Raw genomic sequence first — 25,974 nt, 5'->3', positions numbered from 1 at the left:
TGGGGAAGGCTCTCTGCTGTTTTTCCAGTTCTTATGTTCTGATGTTTGATCTCATGATACTCCTGTGGCTCAATGTGAGCAAATCCCTGTAACCGAGTAGAAGCCTGAAACCAGGGGAGTGGAGGCTGTTATAGTAACACCTTAATGACCAAGGTTTTGGAATGAGATTTGCCATGCAGTATTGTGAACATTTTTGCATATATATTTTGAATCATACAGTGTAAAATTTTTATCTCTTCATACCACACCAAGACCACCTCTTTTTTTTCCCCCCATCATAATTTTATTATGTGGCTTTGTACAATAAAAATGACAAGATATCACAAAATACAGATGCAGTACACCAAATAGTGCCAAATGTGATATTAAAAAAAGCCAGCTTGGTACAGTTACTGAGTTGACACCTGTTTGACTGAGGAATCTCAGCTTCAGCTTTCCCATCCACCATTATCTAACAAAGACTTTCCACAACCTGTCCCCCGGAAAGAACTGTTTCTGTTAGAAAACATTTTTATATAGAACCTGCACAAGAAGTTCAGATCAATTCATGTAGAAGCACCTAATGAGCAGTTTCTTTAGTTTGGTACATTCAATACGAGTGAAGTGATGAATACATGTTTTCTAGGAGCAGGGCTAAGAAAACAACTGCACACTAAGTAAGAAAATGTTACACATGATTGAAGTTAAACACTGCAGTTTCATGGTTATAAGATTTACATTATAGGAGAGGAAATTAAATGTGATACCTAAATATATATTTCATATGTTGTATAATATGTGTGTGCAGGAATGGTTTACCTCTTTGTTTTTTGGCATTAAAAGGATACGACAGAACAGTGAACAACTATCCATTCCCAAGGTGGAAGAGGGAAAACAATGACCTATCTATTTGTACTTTTATGTGAATATACTTGTTTATGTGAGCAGTGACCAGAAAACAGGACAGGGATAATAACAGTTCTTTAAGAAGGAACAAGAGAGATGAGAGCAATTGGTTACATTCAGAGCCCAATAATACAACACTACCCTGGCTTTTACTCAATTTTTACACAGTAATATGGTCAAACTGCAACTGATGTAGTAGATTGACAGATTCTGACAATCAAGACTGGCACGCTGGCAAACAAAATACACTGTAACATTGGGTAGGTCCTCCAGAGTTATTAAAATATCTTCTTCTTTTTGTTCTTTTCCAAGGTCCTGAAAAAACAAGTGAAGAGAAGAGCATGCAAGCATTTCATTTAATTCCTCACATCTTGGATCTGTCTAGGTGTTCAGTTAATAATTAGAATTTACTGGTTACCTAATCTGATTCTGACATAATCACTTACTCAGTGGATATACAAGTCCCTTATTTATAAACCAAAACAGGCTTTAGATGATTAATATTCTGCTCTGCTGTTATAAACTGTTAAATCTTTTCATCTATGATTCATCTACAGCAGGCAGGGGAGGAAAAACTATGTTGGCTTTTGAATGATACCCATAACATTTATGCAATGTCTGGAAAAGAATGTCTGAAATTTTCTTTATTGACATGCAGCGGCCTCTAATCCGAGGCCTGTACATTCAGTTTTATCATTCTGCCCTTAGGTTCGTCATCAGTGATAACTGCACTATACACTTGCTTGGCCTTTCCTGTTATAACCACTGGTACATATTAAGCTGAAGAGCCCTTGTTAGTAATTTGACATCCTATATCTCATCCTTGCATCTCTGACCCTCTAGTTTATACTGAACCCACTTCAGTGCGCTGCTCAGTCAATGTCACTCCAGGAGACACCAAGCCTAGCATCGGTGAAAGGCTATGAAAGAGCCCATAGTGGAGGATGTGTAATGGACATATGTTGACACTGTTGACACTAGTAAGGACACTTTAAATTACACCCAGACCCATTAACTGGATATGAAACAGACACTATAGGCGTGTTCTCTAACTGCAGACCAGCTATTAGCATGTCAAGGAGATGTATGATCAGCTCAGAGGTCAAATGGCCAGAAGGTCATTCATTCATTCATTATCTATACCGCTTATCCCGTAAGGGTCGCAGCTTACACTGGGTGACAGGTGGGGTACACCCTGGATAGATCAGCAGTCTATCACAGGGCTAACATATAGAGACAAACAGCCACACAATCACATTCACACCTATGGACAATTTAGAGTCACCAATTAACTTGCATGTCTTTGGACTGTGGGAGAAACCAGGTACATGTAAACTCCACACAGAAAAGTCCCGGGTGAACCAGGGCTTGAATCCGGAACCTGAACCAGAAAGTAATTTTCTGGAGGAAACCAGACATGACGCTTAGAATTGAGGCTAAACAGTTCAAACGCTTCAACAGTTTTTATCAGACCAGAGAATCTTGTTTCTTACAGTCTGAAAGTCCTTTGGGGGCTTTATTGTAAACTTTCAGCGAGGAATGGTGGGCGAGGTTGCTACAACCATGAGACCAGTACTATGGGAAGAGGTTCCTTTTTATCAGTGGAATCTAGCCTCTAAGTAGCTACCTATTGTGATTGAGTCTTGCTTTGGTGCTCACACAAGTTTAAATTGCTAAATCAGTCTACAGTTGTATTAACCTCTTCTCTTTAACTCTATAAACCATAATTGATCATGATGTGCTTTGCTCTGGTGTGTTCACCTGGAGGCATCCAGCTTCTGCTGCTCCAGAATCCTCTGCTGGGCCTCCCAGCTGACCTTCTCCTCCTCATGTTGGCGACGTTTCTCTTCCAGTTCTTTGTGCTGGGCCTCTAGGTTCTTTTTCATTTGCTCATGGCGCCTCTGGAGCTGCAGGGACATGGGGGTACAGAATGTGCAAAGGAATGCAAACTAAAAATATTAATGATACTACTAATATTTCTTCATAAAGCAGCCTCATTAGTTTACCTCAGCTTCAGAGTCTTTGAGCTTTTGGAGCTTCTCTTTGACCTTCATCTCAAATACTTGTTCCATTTCTTGTTCCATCTTCTTCATCTTGGCCACGTGCTCCCGTCGCTCCTCCTCCATCTGAGCTAGAGGACTCCTGAGGACACAAACCATGTTCATACAGACAGCTCACAGTGAAGGGTATGTGGATGACCACACATCTGTGACACCCATGACCAATGTTCCCTCTAAGCTGTGCGCCTGCGCAATCGCACACTGCTCCCACTTTCTCTGTGCACAGCAAAACTATGTAGCGCATAAAATTACAGTGTGCGACAGTGTGCACGTCTGATGTTGCTCACAGTGGTCCAAGGAATTCTCAGGGAGTTTGTGTGTATGCTCAGACACATGAAAAATTAGGGGGAACATAGCCCATGACAGACATTTCCTGTCAGTGTTAAGCAGAGATGCGCCCCCTTCCCAGTTTTGAAAGTCTTTTTGACTATAGAGTGATGGAAAGGAGAAGAGAACCAGGGAAGAAGGAAAGACCCAGCTTGCTTGCCTTCCCTGGAAGCCTTCAATAATAGACAGCTTCCAGCGGAGATTGTAGCTGGAAGGTGACAGGGACTTGTCAGGAAAACAGATGTTATGAGAGAGTGAATCCTAATTCTAATTCTAGCCATGCTCTGTCACAATAATGACAATAATAAAACACTTCCACACTTGTCCTGCTGAAAAACAGCATACACATGCACATACACACACACATGCACGCACGCAAGCACACACACACACACACGCACGCACCTTTTCTGCCACCATATTGGGGATCTTTAGCCCTTGGGCAACAGTTACTGATATAATCTTGTATCATCTTATAAATGCACAACTTGTCTGACATGTCATAAGAGAAAAGTACCTGCATTTTTTACATTGTTATTATCACTATATTAACCTGTTGACAAGTTAAATGGCAAAATGAGTTCACATTAACCATGTACTGATGAGGGCTAACAACTGCTCAGTTTACAGTTTAACAACTACACTAGTAGTATGACTCTAGGGATGCCAATATCAACTGGTCTACAAAGTAGGGGGTCAACCGGTATGGTTTTCTCAGGGCCGATCTGGATACTAATTAGTAGTAAGACTGATACTTGGAACCGATATACACTCGCAGTAAAAAGGAAGATATTTGAACTAAAATATTAAACTAAAATGTTTGCATGCATAGGAACTTTTCAACTTTTCAACATTATCCTAAAACAAAAAGTGCAGCAGCATTTCTTGCAAAGTTAACTGAAAATATTAATAAATAAATAAACAAAATATCTCCATCCATCATATGCATCAGTCAGGAAGTCAGTCGACGACTCGTCAAAGAGCACTACAGGACTTGATGACAATGGACAGTGCGAGGCAGGACGACTCTTTTCTGTTGCCCACTCTGCTTTGTGTTAGGAGATTTCTGGTCTGCTGAGCTGCATGCTCGTTGCAGAAATGTGTACAGCTAAAGCGGAAACTACTGGATTTACGGCGAGTTAAAACGGGTGTCAGCACCCCTGCAGGAGAGACGCGGTGTGGCAGGATTTCATAACTGACCTATAAACAAGACGCCAACTCCGTCTCTACTCTACACATTTTGTAGCGGCAGCTATGAGAGACTTCACTGAACACCTGCTCACTCGGAACAGACTGTGATAGTGCTAAATACTTAACTGTATATCACTTCAACAAAGTGTATTCTTCAGGCATTTTCAGTGTAACTGGGAGACTGGGCATGCCTGTCATCATAGAAATACATCATAAGATTGAATGTTTTTTGCAACTTCAGCGACATCTGCTGCGTTACTGCAGCGTAGTTACAGCTCGGCTCGCTCACCACAGCTGCTGCGGTCTGCTGAAGACCACAGAGTGGTGAGTATAGACAGATGGCTCTGTCAGAGCCAAAGTAACACACTTGTAAATTAATTTATTTTATCAGCTATCAGATAAAAAAAAATACCAATGTTAAAATGCTAAATACAGGATCCGATAACCGGCCCGGACGATAATCGGTCGCTTCCTACCACAAAGCATGGCATTTCCATCAGCCTCAGTTTAGATATAATTAACAAATGTTAGCATTCTAAAAAGTGAAACGATAGGAGTGTAAGAGTGAACACAGCAAATATTAAAGCTGCTGTGAATCATTATGTCAACATGACATTTGTGTTTTGTTTGTTTTTGCAGTTTGTTATTAAGTGAATTAAATTATATAAGCAGTAATAGTGGATTAACTGGGAGTAATGGTGGCTTTGCTGCCATGTTGCAACCAGTCTGTACCTTTAGCCAAGTGGGAGACATTGTAGTTGCCAGAGCTGCAGGATATTTCCAAGCTGAAATGTGTTGATGCAAATAGTTTTTTTCCAGTACACTGCTCATAATTGAAGATTTTTTAACATAATGACATGAACATGGCAAAAATACAACCTGACAGAGCCACTAGTGTGACTGTAGGCTCCTTTTTTAAAACCAAGTTGGAAGATTAATTAGCTATGAGTTATGTAGTTGTAGTTATGAAATGCTTAGCCATTAATTGCACAGTAGCTGCACAGTACATTTTTTTGACAGTGGATAATTAGAAATGTGCAGTGAAACAGCAAAGCAAGTAGCCAAGCCAGCTGACTGCCAATAGGCTTTAGAGAATGACACTGATTAGATATATTACACAGAGGCCATGCAGAAGCTTATAAACTATGACATTTTGTATTGTATGAGTGTCTCTTGTGTGAAATCATGTAATTTATGAACAGACACTAAATCTAAATAAATTGTTAAATAGTATAAATTTCAAAGTGTTGCAGGTAAAAAAAAAAAGGTAGGGAAAATGGAATGGTCAGAGAGAGTAGCAAAAATACACACTCTTTGCAGAGGTTATGAAGAAATGAAATAGCACTTACATGCCGTCAGCCGTCTCAGGTCTAAAAACAAACAAATGCACAGACACTTAGCATGCTGCAATAAACTATGCATTAGCTTGTGAGGGTGTGGTGGTGTACTGATGACTGTAGCCGATGGATTAGGTTAGATTTAAGATTAGACACAACCATTACTGATGGCCAGTTAGTGTGGGTTGAGTGCCAGCATGTTTGGGCCAGGAATGGGTTAGAAGGTTTGAGCTGTTTTAGTGACAGCTGGCCAGTTTTAATCTGTGGGTCACTTGCTGCAAACTTTGACCTCTGAACTGCAGTTCATCCACAGTTATACAGTGAATGAAGTGCTGGTAGGGTCCCTCTGATAACAACATTATGTCATCTGTTCATGCTACAAATATGCATTTCAGAAACATCAACACAACAGTACTGTGTATACTGAGCTGATGAACTCACGTAGTGAGCTGTCCCTTGTTCTTGTTGTTGTCCACATTGTTGTAGGTGACTGCAGCTAGTTTCTTGCTGCGGTAGTTTTCATAGTGAACATTGTTTGTCACATCCTTCAGGTCCTGCATGTGGGTCCTGGAAAAAAAAAGAATAAACAAGAGCAACAGGAAATAACCACATTTACTCTCACTTGAGTGAGTGAAATCAATACTTATGCTTGAACTTTAGTACATTTACTTTTATTGTACATTTTCAATGACATTTTTAACTAGGAGACAAATCTGTCCAGTCATTGTATGGAAAACCAGTGAGCTTTAGTGGCATTTTCACAACTGCTGCACAATTGTACACGTTATTCACCAAACATTTTCTTACAATATTAAAATCTTTAAAAAAAATACAATAAAATACAAAATACAATAAAAATAAAGATCTAAAACTGTCATATTAAATGACTTTTGATAGTTTCATTAGCATTTATTATGTATTTTTGCTCACCTAATGAGCATGTTCCGGAGTATTGTAAAATCACAGTGCTCTCCATTTTCCACTGTAGGAAGACACAAACAGAGCAAAGTTAAGATATAATTTTAGTATGGAATGACTTTAACATTGTCACACACAACCATAGTGCTAATCATTGACCCCTGTATGGATTATGAGTTTAGCAAGAAAAACAGACGACACAGTAAATTACGTTTAACAATGCAGCTAACAATTTCATCATATCGACACACTAACTAAAGAAAACTTTGAGTTTAAAACTCAGTTTTTGTTTATAAGCTCTCTGAAGTTTGAAAATTTAAAATCTGAACAAACAGGTAACGAGGTCACAAACATAAGCAGTCATATGATGATGAGAAAAACTTTTAGCCACATTATCTAAACCACTTTATTTGAAGGTAAAACGTAAAATAAGAGTGCCCACTACACTGTGAATAACCTCTCACTGCACAGGAAAACTGTGTGCTCACATCTATTGTAAGCATGGGAGACAGTTTGAATAATAAGTTTGACTGACCTGGGCATTTGTTTACCTGTATGATCATCTGGCTGCTTGTCTTTCAAAACCAATAAAACCAACAGCCAGAGCAAAAAAAATTAAACCCAAATGCAAAATAACAGAGGGTGGTGCATCATAGTGAGAAAAAAACATTTAAGATATGGCAGTATACTTAAAAGGTTAAACATGCATGGCACATGTGTCTTTTGCTCTGTTAGGACAAATCAAAGTATGGAGCCCCAACACTGACAAAAGGAATTATTATTTAACTCCCTGGGTTATTTGGTGGTATTTTTGACCAGTCTGATAACACACTCCAAAGAGAAATCCTTTTTTACCCTTCTTTCTTTTCCTCCAATCCTTTGATAAAATAAATTTGTTTAAGAACGTTACTCTTCTGTGGGTGATTGTAGTAACAGATACCCCCAGGTAGAATCATTTGCTGCTTTTTCTATTCTCCAGTCCTCTGAGGTTTCTGGGCCGTCTCTCTCTCTCCCACTGCCTCTCTATATTTATGCTGACATGGATCCAAAAACATTTTTGGTATTGCAAAGCTCACTGCCCAAGGACGTCAAACACTGGCAGCAAACCAGTTTCGTAGTAGCACTTCTACAAGTCAGCCACCAGGCTGTGCTGTACTGAAGAGGAAACAACAGAATCTACAAGATCTGGAATGTTACCCTCACTGTCTCCAACTTCTTTGTTACAGTATAAACCTCCACCACAGTCACCCAGTGTCCTCACCATTCATCCACCCTGTGGAATAATCTTATGATCTTCTTGTATTCAGTTTTGTTAGAATTCAGTGCCTCTCAGAAAAACATATGTTGTGTATCATTGAGGCCTACCACATGCTCCTCATAAATCATGTGCAAAGCTGTTTTGTTGGATTATTATAAAAATTGTATACTACTATAACACTGTAATGTTTACACTGATCAGTGAAATAGCATGGAATCAGGGAAAGTCATATGATGTATCTTCAGAAAATATTCACACCACTTAACTTTTTGCTGATTTTTCAATTTCCCATCAATTTATACTGAATAATCCAGACTAACAAAGTGAGAACCTGTTGTATTTTTTTGTATTGTATATGTATTTTTTCTTATTTACAAGTGGTTAGACAGAAGCCACAATGACAGCCACCCACCTGAAATATGCTAAATGACATTTAGAGGACTCTGAGAGGATGAGGAAAAAGATTCTTTGGTCCCTCTTTGGGCAGAACTCCAAACACTGTGTCTGGTGACCACCACCACCTGGATAATACCATCTCTTGCACAGTGGAGGCAGCATCATGCTGTTTCTCATGCTAACCCTAACCCTACTCAGGGAAGGATGATTTACAGAATCTGCTCCAGAGTTTCACACCTTTCAGCACAACAGATCTGAAGCACAGAGAATAATCCTCTGAGTTGACCTTCAATCTCTCACCTTCTGCTACACCCCATGGGTACTGCCTCCCGCGCACATGTTTCCCATTGACCTCGATGATGGTGTTACTGCCGACTACAGCCAGAGGTAAACGATCCTGCAGAGAGAAGGAAGGGGATACAACTGTTGCATAGCTCACACCTAACAGCTAAAGATGCACTGTGGGCTGCAGCTGAGTGCTAACATATACAGTATGTCTATCATGGACAACCCCTCCCACCCACTGCATGAGAGACCTGAGTAACTCCTTCAGTAACAGACTGCTGCATCCATGGTGCAAGAAGGAGCACTACCACAGATCATTGATCCCAACAGCCATCAGACTGTACAACACCAGACTGACCCAACAATAAACCTGCACTCTGGACTCCACTTCCTGGTCACTTTATTTGCACATATTTTCATCTACCTCAATGATTATCACCATTTTCCTATATTACAAACTGCACATTTCTGTTTATTTTTTGGCTGAGACTTTTAATGCTGATTGCTGCACTTTAATTTTTTTACCTTTCTGTGCCTTTCTTATATTTTTATCTTTTCTTTTTCTATTTTTGTCACTCTTGTCTCTTGCTGCTGTAACATGTACATTTCCCACAAGTGGGATAAATACATACTGTAAATCAAAAGACACTGTAGATGTGAACTTTTAAAGATTCTGACTCTGAATAAAGTACTAAACTGGATCAATATTTGTATATACAACTGTCAAGTGTCAAGTGAAACAAAAAATTTAAACTGTTTATTTTAAGTTTGATGGTGAAATGTGTTGGAAGAACAGACCTTGATTTTCCTAACCATCCTCATCTCCTCCTCGTCATCTGTCTCTGGGAAATCGTAGATTTTGATTTTGTGCTCCTGGATTTCTTTCATGATCTGTGCACAGCAGAAAGGACAAAGAGAGAGGCAGGGGAAAAAAATATTGCTGGGAGGTACTGTATGGTAGAGAGCTGTATGTGGAACAGCTCCATAAACATCAATAGATGCACTGGAGGGTAGCTGACACATACAGGGGGAGGAACCCACATATTTATTCAGTGCCCACACAAACAAACATTCCAACACTGTAATAGGATGACGTGAACAGGCAACACAACACACTGTATTGATGTAGTACCTGTGCATCAGTACAACACTGTGACAAAGCAAACAGCACAAACATTAATATCAGTCCAAAACTGCTGACATTTCCTGAATTCCATTTATCAGGTTTATAAATAATTAATAATAATAATAATAATAAACAAATAATTAACAAGTTACTATTTATTAATTATTTAAATAAATAATGGTCACAAACACAAAGTTGGGCATTTCTTATTTTCCCATGTTTTTTAAATGTTAAATGTAGTTTCAGTTAATGTTACGTGTGTAGTGTTAAATTCAGTTGAATTTCGCTTTCACTGTCATGCACAGATCATTTTCTCCTCACTACAGCAGGACTACTGAAGCCACACTACTCCATCTGAGCCCACAACATTCAAGCCAAGTCAGTTTGGATCATATTACTGGAGTCAAACTATTTGATCTGTGGGATTAAAGGTTAACCAGAAGAAAATAGTGTTTATACAGTACCTAGCTAGCTCCTAAATCAAACATGCTAAATCTAAGCTCATTGAAACATTATTTCTATGACAATTTAAGAGGCTAGCTATCATGCTGCTAGCTCAACTGTGATGCTGTTTCTTCTACCTTCTGCCAGTTTTCTGTTCATAGGCTGTAGGTTAGAGTTTGATTTAGTAGCTGACTGATGAAAGTTTATCTGTTCATCTAGTCTGTTTTTTTTTTTTTTTTTCATTTATCCAGCATCAGCTGCGGAATATTTTTAAAGCCCAATAGCATATTTGCAAAATTCCTCAGCTGGAAAGTTCACAAAAATTTACTGGAAATTTTCCTTCCCTTTACAACCCTACTTCAAACTGACAGTGAAAGGCTCAGATTGTTATTGTAAGTGTCTGACAACATTATAGGCAGGATTCCTACAGATAGAGCTTTTTATTAAAGAGTAAGATCCTTCTTGTTTCATCAGACATTGTTGTTATATCAACACCAGCCTCCATTGAGTAGAACACAGGAGCTGCTGCAATACCACTGCCTTGACTGGTTAGTTTGTTTGTGTTATTGTGTGGTACATTTATTTCAGTAAAGGATCCCATCACTGAAATAATGAATTTATCCTATTGACAAGTATTGTCTAAAACCGGATTTAGCTCATTCCTCTGTGCCATAGAGCTCCATTACGGTCAAAAAAAAAAGAAAAAAGAAAAAAAACACCAGTGAGCTACACTGTTATGAAAAATATGGGCACTGCAGTTTATATGGGGCCAGGACAGTGGCAGTAACATTTTGACAGTGAAAACAAAATTTTAACTAAAAAAGGAAACATTGGCATTGAAATACTTGTATTGGAAAAAGTTGCAAGTTTTTTTTGAAACAGTTTAACATTTTAATATTTTTTTGCAGTACGATGTGTTTGTCAATGTCATGTTTTTCTTCATATCAATCTTTTCTCAGTGACAGCTTTTTTAACGATCAGGTTTTGGGCAGACAATACACAATACTTGCTGTTAGGACAAGCTCATTGTTGGTTTGGTCTTTGCATTGGATTTACAGACAGTAAGACAAATACAGGTAATCACTGACCTTATCCTCTAATCACATCATCGTGTGAGAAAGTGCTCTCAGGCTTTTGGAGCCCACTGTGTATCATGAATATTTTACCCACAAACATTACAGGAAACCAAATGATGACTGAAAGGACAAAGACTCATTTTTAAGACCTGTTGATGAACTCAGAAATTTTAGATTTCCTTACAACAAAGAAACACAATAGTGCGTTGTGATATTCACTAAAAGGAAACCTATCACTGAATAATCTAGCTACATAAACAGAGTATTAACAATAACACTGAAAAAATTGCATTTGACACACACCTGTTTCTTGAACTGTTGACATTCCTCAGGGGTCATTGTGTCCGCTTTGGCGATTAGGGGGATGACGTTGACTTTTTCATGTAACCGTTTCATGAATTCAATATCGAGGGGTTTCAGTCTGGGGACAAACGTAGAGGAAAGACAGTTTAAAGGTCAGAGTGTCAGTGAATGGCTCTGATGTAAAAAATGGAAGAAAAACTGATCATTGTGGTCTCTAGCTACCCAGTTCTCCTCAACATATCTTTAATAACTTAGCGGGACATAAGTTTGAGTTTTCATTTTTAGATTAACACCACTTATGTTTTTTATTATTTATTATCTTTATATTCATTATCTGGGAGCTTAAATGCTGTCTGTCTCGAATGAATTCAATTCAATTCAATTCAATTTTATTTATATAGCGCCATATCACAACAACAGTCATCTCAAGGCACTTTTCATATAGAGCAGGTCTAGACCATACTCTTTAAAATAGGTATTTACAGAGAGAGACCCAACAAATCCCACCAAGAGCAAGCACTAGGCGACAGTGGCAAGGAAAAACTTCCTTTTAAGAGGCAGAAACCTCGAGCAGAACCGGACTCAGGGTGGGCGGCCATCTGCCTCGACCGGTTGGGTTAAGAAGGAGAGAGAGGGGGAGAGGAGGGAGAGGGGGTAGGGAATAGCGAAAGAAGAACATAGCATAACACAGGTTCCATATCAGATGTAAGATGAGGCCAGTAATACAACAGTAGTAGTGATAGTAGTGATAATTAAAGTATTAACTGCTAACACAGCAATACAACTAATAGCAGTATAAGTAATTTCTGCTAATGAAGATTTCTAATCATGCTGTTTTTTGTAATATGATTTTTTTTGGTATGAGCATTGTTTCAAGAGGTTAATTGGAAAAAGTGTATTCAATCTCTGAGCTGTGTATGTGGTCAGATAACATATTTTGGCCTTAATTAAAAAAGAGAGTTAAAGGTTGTTCTTGGCTGTTTCCACATTCATGATTATTATTATTATTTAATCTTAACGTGTAATCAACCGGTGAGCTATGAACAAATGTCTGCGTTGGGAAGGTAAAGTCCACTCAGCACTACTCTACTCAGTTACACTTACTGGCTAATTTTCTCCTTATTTATATCACATCCATATTGCACATCAGTAAACAGAAATAATGGCACATAGTTTTTGTTTCATTCTTGTAGTTAGTTATTTAGTAGGTATGATACATTAGTTTCTACTTGTAACATGTACATTTAGTTCACTTCTATAGAGTGAAACATCTGATAGCTAGCTCTTTATGTTGAGAGGGTCAAAGGTGCTGCTGCTGATGAAAGTGAAAGAACACATCTTGTCAGGTCTGAGCAAAGGATGCGCCCACTAGCTGCTAAATACAGAAACTGGCCAATCAGACTGTGCCAAGTAGCCATAAAATGGGGAGAAGTGGGATTTTTAGATTAGGGACTGTCTATCTCTTTAGACTACATTTGTCTTTGGATACTTCTGTTTTTGGCAAATTTCCAGATTATTTAGACTAATTATAATGTTGTGCGTTTGTGTATTCATAGTTAGCTGGAAGTGTTTGTTTTAAAGTGGTCTAATCTGCCAGTATACTGTATATGGTATATGTTTGTATTCAATTTGGTGGGTGAGTTAAGTTTTGTTCAGACAGTTTGGTCTGTTCAGTTCTGCAGTTGCACAAAATGGAAACTGGAGCAGTATGGAGCTAGAACAGTGACATTACAATTTTGACACTGAAAATAACATTTGGAATTGAAAACAAAACCAGAACTGAGAACGAAAACATTGGCACTGAAATATTTTCATTGGAAAAAAGTTGTATTCACTGAAACAAGTTTCACTGAAAAATAAGACACAGACATCAAAATATTTCAATCTTACAATACTGATACTTTATCATTTATAATGGTGTTTTTCAATGACAATCTGCAGATTTTTTCATCATGTCTGTCTACTTTCAGTGACTTCTGTTATGGTAGTATTTATTGATGAAGGGGAGGCCGTAAGAGGAGGGGCACTCCTTGCCCTTCCCCTCTATGCTAAAACAGGGACAGAAAGTTGAAACTGAAAACCACTGACATTGAAAAAAATACTGTCACTGAAAGTAGACAGACGTGATGAAAAAAATCAGCAGATTGTCATTGAACAACACATCATAATAATACATAATAAAGTTGGATAACAATATTGTAGGATTGTAATTTTTTTTATGTCTGTGTCTTATTTTTCAGTGAAACTTTTTTTCAGTGCCAATACAACTTTTTCCGATACAAATATTTCAATGCTAATGTTTTCTTTTTCAGTTCTGGTTTTGCTTTTCAATGCCAAATTTTATTTTCAGTGTCAAAATTTTAATGTCACTGTTCTAGCTCCATAGAGCAGCACATATGACACATGACACAAATGAAGACAGTGTGACAAACAATTATGGACTGTGGAGTTGGTAACCGGTGGTGGTTAGAGTGTAAGACCATTGGCCAACTGCCTGTTTTGGATTAATCATTCATAAATACTTCACTGGTATGACAATGACTCTTTACTGCCAAAAACAAATAACCAGGGTGATTCAAAGACTTGTAAGGACTGCCTTTATGATCAGAGACTAGGTGCCCAGTAACTTCTTCCAAATGAACAAAGGCAGGTCTCAAATTATTATCAGATCTCAAGATCTTATCTACCATTGTATCCAAAAAAAAACATTAACAAGTTGGCTGAATATATTGAACACACTGCCAAACATCTTGGTTTCATATTTGATTATGGTTTAAGCTTTTAAAAGAAAATCAAGCTGTCAGCTCAACTTTCCTCCAACAACATCCAAAACACTGTGTTTCCTCTTGCTTTGGCATTTGACCCTGCATAACTCTGTGTGTCCCAGTATGTGTATATCTGTGCTTCTTGTTCTTCAACTGCTTTGAAAGCTGAACAATACTTTGGTCAACTTCTGCTGTTTTTATATTCTTTGTAAGTAAAGGGACTGGACAGGGCTCTGTAGGCTGGTAATTAAAAGGGCTGTAAATCACAAGTTTCATCACGATATTATATTGATTCAGTGGACAACGCCAGTCATCGATTTGAGACTATATCATCTGCTGATTTAACAGCATGTATGATGTCTCGTTGATGTTTTCATTTTGGATCAATGCTATGCAATTGTTGATCGTTGAATCGATGTATCCATGTAGATCGATGTATTATTACACCCCTAGTAATTGATGAGTTTATTAATGTCAGGACCTTCATTTACTGACTACACTGGTCAACCAGCAGACTACTTATTGGCAACCATCTTTTTGCTTAAAGCAAAACATAAGTTCTTTTCGTGTTTTGGATGGTTGGTAGAACAAAATACAAAGATTCTCAGTTTGCTTCTGGGGTATTGTGATGAAGTAAATGATTAATTGATCAATAAAAGATATTTTGTGCATTTTTGTTTATTCTAAACCAAACACTTACAAGGCCTCTATTCTAAGTCAGGTATATACTATCTGATGCTATGAGTATGTGAAGGAAGCCTTAACATACATCATACATTATTATATTCTAATAAAGTGGTAGGTTTATGAAATTCCTGATTTAAAATACACTTTAAAAATTGCATGACCTTTCAGAACTCCATGGTAAGTAGAATCTGTAGTACCTACCCATGTCCAGACGGGGCAATGAAGTACAGGCAGCAATGCACTCTGTTGTCTGGCATCTGCCGCCTGTTGACCCGTGACTCTGCATTGAGGTAATCCTCAAACTTACTGTCGATGTAATCAATGACTGGCTGCCAGCTGAGAAATACATAATTCACATCAATTTCATGTACAGTGTTACAGTAAGTGTGCGTAACTTACATTAACCAGTGACAGACGGCTGAGCTCACCAGTTACTGTTGTCAACAGCGTCACCAAAGCCAGGGGTGTCAACGATAGTGAGCAACAGCTGGACTCCACCTTCCTTTACCAGAACCTTCGACTGTTCCACCTGCAAAGACAAGGAATGTTGACAGAAATCGGTCAGGAAACTTGGAAATAATTACTGTTTCCAAGCCTGTGGCTCAAAGTTCCCATACTGTGTTTGACAATGAAGCTATATATGCATTGCACACACATTTATACATTTATGTGTAATAAATTTGGCCCTGGTTTCTAGTGTAACACCAAGACAAAGATGGTTTATGTGCACGTGAGTTGAGTATCTCACAGGGTGTGGGACACTGAAGTTCCAGTGTGGGGAGTCTTTCAGGAGGAATATTCTTTTTGAAGTAAAAACTATTCAAGGTACATGTTTTTGTTGATTAACAGTTAACATAATCAATAACTATTAAGTTGTTGAAGATGTTTTGAAATAATATCAAACTGAAACAAAATGTCATGAAATATCAAACGCCTTTCCTAAGGAAGCATAAGCACTGACCCACACTGACTACTTCTTTACAAGCTTTGTCTACTTGTGGAAAATACACTGACAGACCAGAACTAAAACAGCTTTACAAACCAATTCATCACAGCCAGCCAAACTATTTTACTGCCACATCAGAAAAGTCAGACTGGCTGGGCTCTGATCAGCATGGGGTTGAAGCAGAACTTGTGATCAGCAGATGAACTTTGATTTAATCAGCAGATGTGAAGCAGACCATGTCTGCCATTTGCTCATATGAGACATCTGGAGATTTCACAGACTGAGTGAGATTAAACCAGGTCTACACAGCAGTTATCAGACAAACACTACAAGTCCACTTACATTCTGAGTCAAATCAGGGACTTCCTGGCTGATGTATTGAATTTCGAGATTTAGGGGGCAGCCCTCGTAGTCACAAAGCCAGATCAACATTTGTATAAAAGTGGGAGCTGGCACAGCGGGACAGACGCAGGCCTACGTAGAGTCTGCTTTGTTACACGTCTCTCATTCTGCGATTCTGGCATAATGTCACATTATGTCACATTAGCGGCCACATTATGCCACCTTTGTGTGGTTCTGTGAAAACATACAAAGACCGTCTTCTTAACGCCAAATACGGTGCGTAAAGGGGGCAGTCAAAAGGATATTATGGTAATGGGATGACAAAATCTATGATGGCTTACAATTTTCTTGTGTATAGTCTTGTGTATACTTGTATTGCCTACCCTTAGGAGCAAGTGTCTGATGTAAAAAGCAAGTCATGTCTCTGCATTGGCAAGATAAAACTGAGCTCAGTGCACATGGCAGTTTGCTGGCTAGTCACCAAGTTCCTGTCCTTGTGTGCTCTCCAGCCTAACCAAGCCTTTTTAACCTGGAACAACATCTGCTCTGGTCTATCATCTTCAACACTTAACACCCACTCTGTCAACCTGCCTGGTCATCTTCCACTGCTTTTTCAAAATGAACATGATTCCATTACACACAGCATTCCTCTGGGTTTCATCACAGTCACATGACTAGGGAAAAAAGTGTCCATGATTATTTGAAATCTAATAGTCTGTGGCTCCTGAACAGGCAAAAATGTTATGTGTCTTTGTCCTTGCAAGAAACACATATTCACATACAGTACAATTAATTTCAAGCATTCATTTCAGCATACAAGAATACATTTTCCCCTGGGATTGAAAACCTTGAGGAATCCTCAGACATTCGGTCTTCTAGGACCCTTTAAGAACAGCTGAGGAGCTGCAACAAGCAGGTTAATAAACTGGAAGGAGCAGTAGATCGAGGGCAAATAGAGTACCTCAGTGTGTTGCCAGGGATTAGAAGAGATTTAGAGCAAAGTAGTAGATCACAAGGAACTGGTGTAGGGAATACACCTGCAGCTGATCTATTGTACTAACCCAAACTTACCACTTCCCTACTAAAGGCAGAGGACAGGAAAGCCTGTTGGAACGCTCTCACACCAACAGTATCATCTTTCCCTCTTCAAAAGGAAGTTCATGTAAAACTATGCAGCTGTGAGCTCTATTTGAAAGAACTGCCAAACCTGTATCTCCTGCACCATCATTGCAAATGACCTCAAAGACTCAAGACACAAGGCATATACCACATGCCTCAGACATACAGTATCACTCCTGGCAGCAACTTTATTCTTGGCACAGTTGCACCTGCAACTTTGATGCCAGATTTAATGTGGAGAGCTGTTGTCAAAGGCATCTCTGACCCACACTCAAAGATATTTCAGAGATATTTCTTTGTTGAAAGTTTAACTAATCAAAGAAGATCAGGGTTTGATCCCCAGCTCCTCCAGTGTGCCAAAGTACTTGAGAAAAATATGGCATACCATCAGTGTGTGAATGTGTGCATATGTGTTAAGAGCACTCTAAAGACCCTTTTAGGGCTGATGTCACGATTATGTCGCAACACAAGGCTGATCACCTTAGAGTAGTAGGCCACATAACCAACAAAAATGTTATCATGCTGTGTCACTTGGTGTCTGAATCAAAGGAGTAATGGGTCTGAGTCACTTTCAGTCACACAGACATACATGCAACCAGACAGACAGCAGAGCAGCTAGCTGCCAGAGTCAGCTTCCCTGTCAGCAGCTGAAGAGCCACCGTCACCAGACTGTGCGCGTTTAAAAAAATGCTGATATTTTGGTCTGACTTTAAGGCGACATCTGTCCTATCTATGATTTTGCAGACACTTGTCACTTGTAGGAGCTTTTAGTGCACTTAACATAACTCCACTCTGTGTGTGTGCACACAGAGGGGCTAAGACACACACAAAATATTTAGTGTTCTTAATTTTTTCTAAAATGTCATTTCTGGTGGGGTTGTGGGGTCGCTGGGGGGCACTGTCTAAACTAAACCTACCCAGATATCAAACCTCACTAAGGGAGTCACCCCTGTGTGTGATTTACAGTCAATGCGGTCTTGTCCAGATGGCAGTGTGGGCTGGTCCTTTGTCTTACACTCGTGTCCAAAAAGAGACTTTACCGTTTTACTCTTCCAGGCACTGCAATTGAGTTTGTTGACTTGAGGAAGAACAGAGGAGAGGGAAACTGGTCACTTTTTTCCCTTCCAAAAAAAACAAACAAAAAAACAAAACAAACAAACAAACAAAAAAATACAATTCACTATTGTCTTGCAGTAAAAAATGTGAAAAATATAAAACCAGTTGTTCTTAAAATCTACTCAAGTGACAAAGCTAAGTTGATCTTACTCTACTGTTGCCAAATGGCGTCTGAAAAGAAAAGGAAGGAAACCTCCTTCAGGAGTGCAGTGATGAAGACCTCTTAGTGAGCTGTGGGCAGACACAGAGAGGCCGGTTTAAGTCTGTCTACCAGTTTTATTGGTTGGATAGTGTCATCTGGTGACAGGCCACTCACAGCCAGTGGTTGAAATATTGTGCCTATATAGGCAGGTTTTGCACTTTGGTGTGAAAATGCAAGGGTTCTGGGAAAATGAGTTCAGTATAGATTTTTTTGTTCCTCCACTGCTGAAGTCTTTCTCTCAGATTCAGGCTGATCTCTGTAGTCCAGAGATTCCAACAGCCGGGGACAGGCAGTCACCAAACATGGACACACATATGGTAATCCACCACTCATTGTATTTTATGTTACTTCTGTACGACAAGAAACATCCCTCTGCAAGTACATCCCTCTTTTCTTCATTTACAGAGAAACAATAATACATTTGCTAAATATCGGAAGTTACAACAACAGGTTCCTCTCTAAACCTGACAAGGAGATTCAGGACAATGTTGTTGAATTAAACACCACTTACATGGTACACATACTTACTTCCTTCTTCTAACATATGGTTATGCAAGATTCCTTGTATGAACTCCACAAAGTCATCTTTCACAGTCTCCTTTCAAAATGACACTGCAGGGATATATACCCACTGAGCATGGTTGGTTTGATTATTTCTGAAACTACTGTTGTGGGATTTTCACGCACGTTACTCAGAATACGTTTGCTCAGAATGGTGAGAAAAGCAAAAAACATCAGTTTAACCACTCTTTTTAATAGGGTGAAAATCTTCTCAGGATGTACGACACGTCCAACATAGAGTTGGGCAAACAGAAGACCACGTCAGGTTCCACTCCTATCAGCCAAGAACACATCTCAGTTTTTTAGAGCTCATCATTTGTTATAGATATTCTTGGCGTTTTCATTCCAGTTTCATTTCTGCAGTAAAGATGTCAGGAGACACTAAGAACTCAGTTTCACTTGTCACTTCAGTGGCAGCAGAACATGTCAACAGCAGCACTCAGAAAGTTCTGCAGGTTAAACTGAACCAATGTGAGACAACAGTTTTATGCTGGCCAACTCTGAAAAAGTCACTACAGAAAGACTTGAAGGTTACAGGTTGGTTACAGGAAGGTTACAAACAGCCCATAACGGGCGGCACAGTGGTTCAGTGGTTAGCACCACTGCCTCACAGCAAGAAAGTTCCCCGGTTTGCTTGGGGCTTTTCTAAGTGGAGTTTACATGTTCTCCCTGTTCCTGTGTGGGTTCTATCCAAGTACTCTGGCTTCCTCCCACAGTCCAAACACATGCAGGTTCACTGGTGACTCTAAATTGCCCATGGGTGTGAATGTGAGTTGTTGTTTGTGTCTATATGTGTTGGCCCTGTGATGGACTAGTGATCTGTCCAGGGTGTACCCGCCATTCACCCCGTGTAAACTGGGATTGGCTTGCAGCACTATAAAACTGTAGTAAACTGTAGTTCAAATAGAATTAAGTTTTCCATTCATTTGATTCAGCTACACAAAAATAGTTATGATGTGATGTGTTTAAGTGTAATAATGGTAGGGAAAACCCTGAAATATGTATCAATCCAAGTTAATATTAGGAGCAAGTATCCTTGCTTATTGTTTAATAAAAGTTAAAAAATGAAAAACTCAGCTGATCTGCTTCATCAGGACTGTGTGGATGTGGTTTAATCCTATTTAATTGACAGCTGACAATGTCTCAATTGTACAACTGAGCCCGGCTCCTTCAAACCAGTGAAGAGCATTGACAACAACACTAATACAAAAATCTCCCTCATAAAATACCAAAACTGTTTTGGGGCCCTTAAAATCACAAAATGTTTTAAAATGTAATTGACCACATCTTGCTTTGTGAGCATGTTTACATCTAAATGGGTTGTAAATGGTTAATGCTATAGGTCATTTATTTTTCACTGTAAAAGGATTAGCTGTAGGACAATCAAAGTTTTATCCACATTTGAAGATCATTATACCATAAACAAAATAACAGGAATACCTCAGTCCTGTTTTTAGGGTAGATTATGTGTAAAATCCTCAAGACTATAAATTAACCTTTATTTACTTGTGTAATGTTGTAGATTTTATTTGTCTTGCTTTCAAAAACAAGTTAATGTAGGGAAGTGTGACAACTGTAGAACCAACAACAATCTAATTACATTGCAGAATTTGAAATTTCAACACATTTTGCCTTTGACACACAAATTATGTCTTTTTTAAAGCAGATGAACTGGTTTCACTCCCTAACATAAAAACATGGGTGGCAACAACAAGGAGGAGCAGCCTCAAAAACAAGATCTCGCAAAGCAACTATTCAGTAGATAACTGAACTGTCAAAAGAAAAAAAGGCTGGGACACAGCTGTAGTTTAGCAGCCTCAGGCTCTGACACTTGGCCAGTGTCAGGGTGAATTTAATTCATTCATATTTCATTCATACTCATATTCCAATTAACAAAGAAACCTCTGGCTCTTAGTAGTTGAGTCAAACAAACAAAAGGGTAAATACAAAATCAATATAGAAAAGTGTCAGTGGGTGAAATCACTGGTGTTGACATGTGAGCTTCTCCTGAAGAAAAAAAATTACCTGTACAGTTTTTTTAATTCTGTGCGAAGGACCTGGGTATTCAGGGGAGTACAGGTCTGTCAGAAAGAGTGAGTTGATCAGTGTTGATTTCCCCAGCCCAGATTCACCTGAAAGACAAAGACAGAGCCACCGTGAGGCAGCGAACTCAAGAGCATTTCATGCTGTACTGGTTTTTTAATCCTCTTTTTCATGCCTGATGTCCAGATGTTTATCAGCTTCATCACTAATGTAGCCTTTTGCTGTTTGACATTCTTAACATTTTTGAGATTCAGAACTTTTTTCAGCACAGGAAATGGGTTCCTTTGGCCTTTTTTGTTACAGACAAGTTCTATTCTCCCAAACTCTGTTCCTGTCTGCATTTCAGCAATCTAATCAGAGGATCATGGGAAGGGAGGAGAGGAGACAGAAGATTTTAGACCACCACAGTCATCATGAAGCCTCACCATAACGAAGGAGGAAAAACAGAAATCAAAAGCACAGACCTAACTCTTAATCTGCACGTCCAGTCTTGATTATAACTTACACTTGGACAGTTTGACATATTGTTCACTGGGGTAAAAAGATCTATAACATGTTTTGCTGATGGCTCATTTATTGCCTTGAAAGACGTTGTTGTTTTTTAACCAGGGTCTTGTTTTCTTATTCCTTACTCTTATCAGTTACAATAACATTTTTCTCATCAGCTACACTGCAAAGATTCCTAAGACAGGGACACTGCTAAACACAACTGTACAACAGTGTTTTTAGGGAAACCAAGAGTTTAACTTTTTTTATATAACATCTATATATAAAGGTAAGACTGAGTATCAAATATGACAAACTGTATGTGTGAAGTATGGAAAACTGTCAAATACCAAAAGTCAGGCATCAAATGTCTGCCCAGATACATAATTGTGTTTAACATGTTACAGGTTACTTTTTTCAATGTAAAACAGGCTTTTAAAAAAGTTTATATGTTTGCTTGATTAAATACCACAAGGTGAACATAATGCACAACGTGATAAAAAAATTACTACTAGCTTGAAGGTTTTCATAAAAGTGTATGAATGTCTTCTGATGGTAGTGGAGGTGGTCTTTATTTCAGACAAAGCTAGTCACCTCTATAATACACAGCAAGAAATCACACTAATGGTTTATGGAGCTTGCCGCCACTGCTACACTGCATGGTAGGCACTAAGGTTATCTTACAGACTCAACAAAGAATTTAAAAAAAGGTCGTTCAGTTCTTTAGCTGAGTAACTTCACATGCTATCAGCTGCTGACAGAAATGCCCATATACAGTAAATTCCTGAGACCCTAAGAGATTTTTGGAACCACTTTGGAACTTATGACAAATTATGATTATCTGGTAATGTTTATGCAGTCACATTTTTTTCAGAATATTTTTTTGATCTGTTTGACTCCATAAGAGAAAAGGCTTTAAGGATTTGAATGAACCAATGAGTTTAGCAAATTAATTTCAGCATACCCAGGATATCTTATCGTTATCTGGCAGATCTATAAAAAAATATCTATAGATCTTTATCATTTGTCACTTTATTGTAAACTCTGTCCCTGTTGGGATACTACGGAGATGATGACACTAGTTTTCCATTGATCAGATTGGTCTGTAGTTGGGCTGTTGACAGGTTTCGATCTGATGCTCTGAAGTTAACCTGCCCCGGAGCAGTTCAGCATAAGTTACCGTGGCAATTTACCCCGATAAGAAGTGAACCATCATCGTAAGACTGAAAATCCAGAGTTAAACCTGAAGTTAACTCGCTAACCGTAATTCCTGCTTTGTAGTACAGACCTCAGACCAGCACCAGGCCAGCATGAATGTCATCTGCAATCCCAATAATAATATTGGGCTAATAATATAAGCTTATTACATGTTAACTCTTGGCTTTGGGGCATTAGCTACTATAGGTTGTCAGATAGTTAGTCAGGCATGCTAATGTTAATAGTTGTTTTAGGGCAGTAAACCCATCCACACTTTTGCTCTTTATTTTAGGTAGAGTTAAACCTTGAACAATCAATTGACAAAAAATTATCTGGCATGATTTTGATATGTAAAGCAAAACCCAAGTTCTTTTTAGAGCTTTAATAATAACAAAAAACTGTGGAAGAGCCAGGAGGGCCTGGCTGTGGTAATCCAATACCATTAGCAGTGTGCCTGTTAAGACTGGGGTGAGTGGAGGACAAGAAGGAGCTACTGAACAAAAGCTTCAGTGTTAGAGAAGAAGCAGTCATATGCTGTCTAGCACTGCAGCCAAAGAGCTGCTCCTGACCTTTACCAGTGGCCAGGGCCCAGGGGGGTCACCACTGCCAACTACTCAGAAATTCAATGCTCCATGAAAGGAGGATGGCATGATGAAGAAAATATCACACAAAAAGAATCTTTAATTCAACACATTCTAAGAGACATAAATATTTTCCTAAGAGAAAAGAGCCACATTTATCTTATAATCTCAACAGAAACGTTTCAGCGATTATAACTGGTCTGTGATAGAACATGCAAGACCACTATAAACACTTCTTCAAGGTTGTGGAGGAATGGAGAACTCTTACTAACTGAAGGCTGATGCTGATACTATGGAGAGGGCTGTCGTTCTGTGCAAACTGTGGGTAAAATGCGTATGATAAAAATGTCATCTTGAATTAAGGAAGCTAAAAGCTTGCTTGTTTGGAAGGGGAGGAGTTGTGAATCTCCCACAAGACTAAGCCTTTATATAACACAACTGACATTAGCTGAGATCTGATGAGATGACTGACCGAGAAATATCCGCCACTCCTGCTGCTCAGTGAGTCAGACTAACCTAGTATAATAGGTTTGACCCTTTACCCACAGCTGAACACTGGTTCATGATAATCAGCAGTCTGATTACCTGCAAAATAACAGCCTGAGAAGCAAACAGTGAGCTGAATTGTTTGAACCACATATGTTGTTGTGGCTGTTTTATATGGCTGCACAATTAATCATTTTTGAATTGCAACACTGATTAACACCCTCTTCAATCTCATTTTTTATGACAACAATTCTGCCATGTTTACTTTAGCAAGGAGATGCTGCATCAAACCCTATGCCATTACAACAAATGAACAAGTCTGTACACAGGAAGACAGGGAAGATCTGAAAACAAATCAAATGTGTCAGATTATGATATACTGCTGCTGTGTGTGACTTATAAAGTTTGTCATGTTTTACTGTCACTGGTATATTGTTGGTTGCAGGACAGTAGGTGAGGTCTGGAAGGAATGAATACACACAACTGAGTTCCTCAAAAGGTTGATCTATTAGACAGTTGGCTACTGAAAAAGGATTATGATCGAGGTCTACAATGTCTTTGGTCTGCAGGAGGTGATGTAAGCAATGGCCCGATTTCATGTCAATAAAGAAAGTATGTCAGGCAAGTTGATTGGTCAGTCACTGGCCCAGGTTCTGACTAGACACTGTCATATTGTTAAGTGGATCAGTTGTTCAGTAATGTATCACTTAACTTTCCCTTACTTCTATGCCATCAGGAAAACCTAAATTGAAGTTTATCTCCAATCCTTTGTGGTGAGATACAGATAGCCAAAAACAACAGATTAATAATACACATACTACATTATGAATACTGTTCATTTACACACATTATGGATTCAGAGGATAAGCCACAATTAATATTATGAAGATTATATCTTACTTAAAACGCTGTTAGCACTGAAGGACTTGCTACATTCCGTGTCGACAGGAGCTGTGAATTCAGTGGTAAATCCCGGGGGGGTGGTTTGTGTATTTACACTAACAACTGGTATAAAATGCTAGGACAGTCTCAAGGGAGTACCCAGGGAGTTTAGCTGTGTTATCATCACTGCTGTGTACATGCCCCCCAGTGCTAACACTGAGGTGGCTATGACTGTTCTCTACCAGACCACCAGCGAGTTGCAATCCACTTACAGGGCATTTTCATTGTTGCTGGGGACTTTAACCAGGCCAAGGTGAAAACAGTTCTCCTACACTCATTCAGAGCAGCCTCCCGCCCCCCCTATCTGTTATGCTAATTCCTGCATACAAGCCCCTGCTCATCAGTGGAAACCTATAGTGAGGCAGGTGAGAATATGGTCGGAGGGGCTATGGAGGCACTCCAGGACTGTTTTGAGTGCACTGACTGGGACATGTTTTAAGACAGCTGCCACCTACGACGATCAGACGAACATTGATGAGTACGCCATGTCAGTGTCAGCCTACATCAGCAAATGTACGGAGGACGTCAGCGTCAGGAAGACCATCATCACCTGCACCAACTAGAAACCCTGGATGACTGCAGCAGTACGCAAAATGCTAAGAGCACGAACTCTGCCTTCAAGTCTGGCGATGAGGAAGCTCTGAAAACAGCAAGAGCAAATTTGAACCGTGCCATCAGGGTTAGCAAAGCGTACTCACAGTAAAAAAAAATCCAGGACCTGTTCCACGACTCCACCAACACCAGCAACATGTGGTAAGGCATACGGGCTATCACTAACCACAAGATAACCCCCCACCTGTGGGTGAAGCTGACGCTGACGTCCTTAATGAACTCAATAATTTTTTTGGGAGGTTTGAGGCACTAAACAGCACTCGTGCAGAGAAAGCAGTTCCCT

General features: G+C 39.1%; 1 protein-coding gene across 1 annotated transcript; it reads right to left on the bottom strand.

The window, feature by feature from the left end:
- Window positions 1-343: 343 nt before the first annotated feature.
- On the bottom strand, window positions 344-21,476 carry LOC108886427 (septin-7; the record flags this gene model as incomplete). Its single annotated transcript, XM_018681290.2, is given in 12 exon segments — window positions 344-1,200; window positions 2,647-2,792; window positions 2,892-3,027; window positions 5,813-5,833; window positions 6,242-6,367; window positions 6,731-6,782; window positions 8,673-8,769; window positions 9,456-9,548; window positions 11,607-11,724; window positions 15,260-15,394; window positions 15,487-15,587; window positions 21,370-21,476. Coding segments are annotated over 12 exon segments (1,169 nt in total), but the record flags the coding sequence as incomplete, so codon positions are not given.
- Between the last annotated feature and the right edge of the window lie 4,498 nt (window positions 21,477-25,974).

Source organism: Lates calcarifer, unplaced genomic scaffold, assembly GCF_001640805.2.
Source record: "Lates calcarifer isolate ASB-BC8 unplaced genomic scaffold, TLL_Latcal_v3 _unitig_1117_quiver_1551, whole genome shotgun sequence".
Taxonomy (NCBI): domain Eukaryota; kingdom Metazoa; phylum Chordata; class Actinopteri; family Centropomidae; genus Lates; species Lates calcarifer.
The sequence above is the reverse complement of the archived record's forward strand: the minus strand, read 5'-3'. Positions and strand labels throughout refer to the sequence as shown.